The following is a 7,380-nucleotide window of genomic DNA, read 5'->3' as shown; positions in this document are numbered from 1 at the left end:
GAATAAAAGAGGAAGAACATTGATGTCAAACAAATAGACATCCTCATTCACCTTCATTCTTTTTGTGAAATTTACATCTTTTAGTCTAAAAACTATGTGTTGTGGTCTTTCTTTTATGTATTATGTCTGGAGCATCTGGTTTAAATGACCAGCAGTAATCAGCCATCATGCTCATGTTCCACCTTCCCTGATGCCTCCTCTCCATTTCCCTGATGTCTTGATGAAAACTTTTGCCTTGTTCTTCACTGACTGCATCAAGATTTTCAGAAAAATAGTCAATATGTGAGTGCAAGAAATGAAATTTCAAGCTCATATTACAACCCAACTTTTGAATTTATTGAGCATGTTATTGACAATATTTTCATAACTTGGGGCTTTGTTGTTTCCTAAAAATTTGTCAATAACATCTTTAAATAAAGGTAATCCATGCTTGATTTTGAACTTTCATCATTGTCCTTTCGAACTGTTCATCAGCTGCCAATTTCCTATTCTGAGGCTCAACAAAAATCCCTTCTTTATGTTTCACTTCTGAAAGAGCTGGGAATTGCTCACATAGATACTTGAAACAGTTGCCATCTTTGTCCAAGGCCTTTACAAGCTGCTTCATCAAGCCCAGTTTTATATGAAGTGGAGCTAATAGGACTTTTTTTGTGTCAACCAAACTTTCACGTTAAATGTTTTTCGATCTTGGTATCAGTCTGACTCTGTATGGCCATTGCATTTTTATCCAGTTCTGATTTCATGCTCTGCTGCCCCATTCACACGAAAAACATGGAAACTTTGTATAACCAGATTGTTGACCCAACAACATACAAAGAACTTTTAAGCCTCCACAAAGTAGCCAACCATGTTCTTTGTATTTGATCTTATTAGGAAGAAATTAGTGATTTTTTGTATGTTTCAGTCAAGTGAACTGGATGAGCAATAGGAACAGATGCATATATGTTACCATTGTAAAGGAGAACACCTTTTAGACTTCTTTTGGAGGAATCAATGAACAATCACTACTCACTTGGTTCATAAACTACAGCTCCTAGCATTGGTATTAATTCAGCAATATTGTTGCAATAAACGATTGAATCTTCTTGCAAAAAGTATGGTATATTTACTCTTTCTCATGATTTCTGTACTAGTAAAATGATGTCCCTGGAGAAAGTAAGTTCTTAGCCTGAAATCTGGACCCCCAAATTCCTTAAGAATCCTTTGGAAGGCCCAAATCTCTCACCAAATCATTAAGTTCACCTTGTGTGAAAAGTTTTGTTTCACCCAAATCTCTCACCAAATCATTAAGTTCACCTTGTGTGAAAAGTTTTGTTTCACCAGACATTTCAGGTTGAAAACAATCCCTATCATTATTTCTATTGACATCAGGTTCAGAATCAGATGAAATTATATCAAGAGTCTTTGAGTAGGCACAGGTACATCAGGTGCATGAGCAACAGATCTTACAGCAGATTGAAGTTTTGGATAAGAAATTTCCTTTTTATTTCAAGTATTGTAGCCTTACACATTACATGAGCAAAAATAGCAGTCATCTCCATGGCTTCTAGGTTCACACCAGACCATTGGAATTCCAAAAGGCAAAATCTTTTTCTTACTTTGTCTAAACTCATTGACACAGATGGTGCAAACTTTGTGCAGAGCCTATGATTTGTCTTGGTCCCCAAGTTTTATTCCAAAATATGACTAATATGCTTTTTTGACAAATTCTGTAATGTTTTGCCTTTGTTTCTTTACAACAAATTTACCACAAATATAACAGTATATGTTTGGGTCATTTACACAACCTCTTGTTACCATGGTGATGAATAAATAAGAAAAGTGCATGCACAAACAAATATTATAATTTTCCTATACTGAAAATGTACTTCTGATAGGTACTTACCTCCTCTCACAAGATTAGCTAGAATGTCTCATTGAGAAGGAGGAGAGACTGGTGTGAGGGAACAAAAAAGTACCCTTGAAAGTGTCCAAAGGATACCCCTGAGAATGAGAGAAATAGATCCGAAGAGGGGAACCACACCACTTTTGAGCCAGGTATACTTATCGCCCATGTGTGCAATGTGTAAGAAATAAGAGCAGATCTGGACAGGTGTAGTGTGGCTAGAGTATGGAAGACTGTACTTGGGAAGTCAACTACATCGAAAACCTCCTTGGAGTACCGACCTCCACACAAAGGTAGGATGAGAATCATACCATCTTCACCTCAAATGCAAGAATCTGAGATTATGACCCATGCCAATTTCTGGGTATGACATGAGAATCATCATTGATCTATTGATCTGGGAATCAACTTCCAGTATCAAAAGGATGGCAATCGCATGGAATCAACTTGTGTGAGAACTTATGTTGATTGGTTCACTCTAATTCAAAACCTCTCAGCAGAGTACCGACATCCATGTGATGGTAGGATGAAGTCTCCCAATCCAAGGGAGGAACTACAATTTAAACGGCTCAACCATAGTGTTTATGTAAATAGTATCAGGAGGCCACGCCACCCAGGAAGGAGATGGCTCAACTCCTGTGTGTGACTAAATAGTATCAGGAGGCCACATCATCCAGTAAGGTGATGGCCCAACTCCTCTGAAGCCCACATCTTATCTGCACCAGCAGTGCACCACTCCCTACTCTCAACTGAATGGTTCTAGCCCTTTCATTGTGGAACTCATTCAGGAAGGTACATCCATGGTCAACTACCCCAGCAGCTTGGAACTGGAAAGTGGTAAGGCCTCCCATACTACACTCAAGGAAAGAAGGGTAACAATGCAGTGGAGAGTTCTGAGGAACTTCATTACCAGAGACAATGCAATGAGTGACCACAAAACTGTATTTTGAAAAGCAGACCATACCGAATTGTTCACTCGAGGCATGGCAGGGATGGGCAGCAATCCCCTTCTGCTTTACCCATGCAGTCCATGGGTAGTATGGTTTGGGATGGGCATTTTTATGAAGCAGAATATTGTGAGGCTATTCACCATCAAGTGATCTTGTGGAACACCTCATCTCGACGGTGAGCATGCAAAGCCAGAGAAAATAAAGCGTGAGTCAACATAGCTGTACAGTGCAGATTTAGAGTTAAAGAATATCTGGTCAGGCACCACTTACCATAGAGTGGGATCCATGTGATAAAAAGAGATAAAGGCCCATCAAAGAAAGAAAGTATGAATAAAACTTACCAGATAAAGTCACACCAAAGTTTGAAGAATGGCTACAGGTGGTAGAAGAAACCCTGATGAAGAGGAAAGCACGACATAATGAAGATAGTTGGAGATGAATGTACTGGGAGTGGTCCACATGCTGGATTGTAGAATCTCCTCCATTGGATCTGATGGGTAAAGATGGGATATAGAAGGAAGAGAAATAGGAGAAAAGGATGAACAACCCTCCTGAGCTGCTGAGGTCTTAGGGAGAAATGAATGATTGGGATAAAGGAGAAGATAGGTAGAGTGATAAAGGGTATGAGAAACATCAACAGGATAAATATCCAACCTTTGATATCCACAGGCTAAGAGAAGGAGAAAATATGTTTTAAGGGACAGATGAAACACGAGGAAAGTGGTTGAAATGGAGGTAAAGTAAGGGTATGGAGAGCCACATCTGCAAGGAGGTTGACTTATCCAGAAGGAATGCATGAGCATGGTGAGAACAGGGGAAAGAAAAACCTTATGGTATCAGAAAAAACAGAAGATATGGGAAAGGGTAACCCAATATCAAGAAAGTGAGGACACCAAAGACCCATGGTTGAAGAGCCAGGTGAGAAATTCTGCCACACGAGCCACAGAAGGCTTGTCAGCAGGAAACCCCCCTGTTAGCAGACCAACATTGGAACACTTTCCACTTGCATTGGTATACTTCCATGGAAGATGGCCATATGGAACGAGCTAACAAGGAAGCGACTTGACATGTGAAACCCTACCAGGGAAGTCCCAAAAATTCCTTGGTTATGTTCAGAATCATCATGCCTCCCCCTCATTTTCAAAATTCTGGATCTGCCACTGGTTGGAATATAGCTTGTGGCATGTGTAAAGAAAAAGTTTGCATGTAGAGGGCAGTACTGAACGAGAATAGCTAATCGTTTTAGAGGAGGTAAGTACCATATCACAAACTATCCAGAAATGACAACTCATGCAGCCTTTTAACCACTTGTATACTAGCATACTGGAATGATTGATAAGACTCTCACATCATGACTGGTCAAGAGAAATTTATAGCCAGTGGTTGTCAACATTTTAAGCATAACTAAATGTGACCCAATTTCAATAAAAATGATTACTTATGTAAAAGTACATACGAAATTTTGTGAAAAATCTGTTACACTAATCTTTATATAATTTTAAAGTTATTTAATTTATTACAGTCCTATTTATTTCTCTGTCTAGTCCATATTAATCAGACAATAATACACGGAAACAAAATAAGTTATGATTCTAGCATCATCAACCACTACATGTGTCTTTAATACTTATCCAGAGTTAGAAAACAAAAGAAATACCATAAAGATCCAATTTTGCCTTCCCTAAATCTTTTATGTATCTTAAGCTTTAAACTCTCACCTTAGGTTGGAAGGTAGTTACATTAGAAGGTGGAGCAAATGGAGTGGCACCACTTCTCAGCAGTGGAGAAAATCCTGGATAAGGACTAGAAAGTCCAAGCTAAAGAATACCAGAAACAGCATTTATAAACATTTTAAAATGAGTATTTCATATTATTCAGTTATGTGATGAGAATTATTTTAAGTTTATAACAAACAGCATATTCTCTAGTACCTAGATATCAAAACAGGTTTGCTGCCCTAAATATTAAGAAGTTCCGTTCAAAATAAGGTAAGGTTAAATGGGTTTTCTCTGACTAGTAATAGTCAAGATATATAATAATGTATTACAATTTAATTGTATATTTTATTCAGAACTGCTAAATAAATAAATATATACTTTTTTTATATGTTAATTATATCTTAGTGGTGATATTAATATCATCATATTTTACCCTTCCAAAGTAATATAGAATTATTTTCATTGAAATATATTCAGATTCTTTTTTCTAAATTTCCATCTAGGTGTACCATATGTAGTTAGCATCTTCCCAGTAAACTAGATTTATGAAGGTCATAAATATACACTAATATTCAACTTTCTGTAAAAGTTACATACTAAAATGGATATTCTGTGGAAGCTTGTACTAGTTTGGCCCTGGTCCTGTGTTTGCCTGGATGGGGTAAAGCTAATTTCAAGGGTGATATAGAGACTTATTCAAGTTAGTATGAGTTGGGGTTTATCTCGTTTTTATACACTTATTTAGAATAATTGTCTGACATAAAAGTGGGTTATCTCCATAAGTCTGTGTCTGGATCTTTTTCTTCATCTTGTTTTCATCTGGTATAGACATTTGACCTTGCTCTCAAGCCCAGTAGCCAGTTGGAAGTCAAAGAACAGGATATACATTATTATATATATAAAGTAAGTTAAGATTTGAACTGTGAATAAAAATACCATTTTATTTATTCAATTGTGTTTTGTTTTCCTTGCATAATGCTTCCAGAATTTGAATTTATCTGTCAGACATCAGTGTACCTGAATACCACATTAATTTGTTATTTCATATGCTAATATACAGAATGTGACACATAAAAAGTTGCAAAAAATATTAATCATGGAATACAAAAGGATAAAAAACTGCATGTAAATTAAGAGATGACACTCTTATTAAAAATCATCACATACTTGCATAATGCTGTAAAAATACTGTGATAGATAGTAAGTTCTAGTTTTTAATTTTTTTTTAATTTTTGTAACGTTTCACTATCCAGTGTGGATCAGTAAAACAATTATGTTTCAGAAGTTACTTTCAATGTTTTCTTGCAATATGAAAGTGCTACATCAGTTGAAAGATGACCGCTTTGTTTTTTTGTTTTAAGAAAGAATACATAAAAATACTCACTGAACTTCTTTCATAGAATGAAGAATCTATCTTTGGAAACTTATCATACTGAAAATAACAGAAACAAAATTTAGTCTGGTGGTTAGAGAGAAAAATATCTTTTTCTCACATAAAAATATTCCATTTTAACAAACAAACATAAAGAAATCCTTACAAAACTTCATAATGCATTTCAATAATAATCTTAAAATGTAGTTCAGTTTTAGCTATGTTAGACTTTTTTTTTAGGGTAAAAGTAACATACTTTTAATGTTTTGATTCCAAATAATTTATTCTAGAAAGAATAAAAAACATCATTTAAATTTTATGCATACAGGATATTCTAACTCCACTAACTTAATTGACATTTCTTTAATATCATTGTCAATTATTTTAATAGCTTTATACCAGTCAATTCTGAGCTATTAGTCAAACTGAAACTCAGTCTATTATGGTGCACTATATTCTATTATCTGTGCACACTTTGAATATTATTACAAGATTATATACAGTTTTCACATTTTGAAAGCATTTGTTTGTTTGTATCACAATTTCCATTCAAAGATACACAATGAGCTATTTGCACAAAGCCATACCTAATTTTGAACTGTCTGAATGAATAATAGGATTTGATCAGCACTCTTATAGTGCATCCATTTCCCCATAATGTGAAACACAGTAACATAACCACTAGACCACACATTTAAATAATATTTTGCAAAGTTTTACCTTGTTGAGGAGTGGGGCAGCAGGTTGAGGTATAAGTGGAGGTGGGAGAAAAGGACTGTGTTGATGCATGTGGTTGTGTAGATGTTGATGATGGTGAAACTCTGATCTCATGTATGGTGGAGGGGGTATGTTGATAGATCTGTCGTGAGAAGCAAGAAATCGGGTATCAAGCTCTCGGCGTAAGAAGTCTTGACCTGAGAAAGAAAATGTCCATTACATTATTAAAATACATAACAGCAAGCTGTTGATCTCTAAAAATAAAGCCTGGTTTTAGTTTCAGAAGTTTTTTAACATGGTTACTTCAACAATTCTCTATCTTTAGGAGATCTTACATTTTATTGCACTTCTTTCAGCATGACACTTATATGCACCCCTTTGTCTTAAAAGACAAAACATTAAATTGCTTCCATCCTTATGTAAGTATCTTATAACAAACTACAACTTTAATATAAAGCTTGTTTAAACTATTTGTTATACTTATGCTCAATTATCACCTTTTCAGCATTGTACAATCTTGATGATTTCAAAAAGTATAATTACTTTTCAAATATAAATTAGCATAACACTTATTAACTTTGCCTACATTTGATGAAATCTATAAATAACAATGAGAACAAGGTATTTTTAACTCTAGCTCCGTATTCACTCCATTAATTTCTTATACCTATGTAACAAAGCCCATACTTGGTCATTTATAAAAAAATCCGTAAAAATTCTTTTCGAAGAAACTTTAGT

The 7,380-nt window shown here is 35.3% G+C and overlaps 1 protein-coding gene across 1 annotated transcript in view; it reads right to left on the bottom strand.

Annotated features, from left to right (window-relative positions):
• LOC106462671 overlaps positions 1-7,380 on the bottom strand; it is a 285,178-nt gene that overhangs the window by 17,426 nt on the left and 260,372 nt on the right. The window contains exons 8-10 of the mRNA XM_022389990.1: positions 6,646-6,839; positions 5,938-5,985; positions 4,554-4,652 (exon numbers count right to left, since the gene is read on the bottom strand). Of these exons, the coding sequence (XP_022245698.1) occupies positions 4,554-4,652; positions 5,938-5,985; positions 6,646-6,839 (341 nt within the window). The remainder of the gene's footprint in view (positions 1-4,553; positions 4,653-5,937; positions 5,986-6,645; positions 6,840-7,380) is intronic.

The sequence above is a fragment of the Limulus polyphemus genome, unplaced genomic scaffold (genome assembly GCF_000517525.1).
Source record: "Limulus polyphemus unplaced genomic scaffold, Limulus_polyphemus-2.1.2 Scaffold1221, whole genome shotgun sequence".
Taxonomy (NCBI): Eukaryota; Metazoa; Arthropoda; class Merostomata; order Xiphosura; family Limulidae; genus Limulus; species Limulus polyphemus.
The sequence above is the reverse complement of the archived record's forward strand: the minus strand, read 5'-3'. Positions and strand labels throughout refer to the sequence as shown.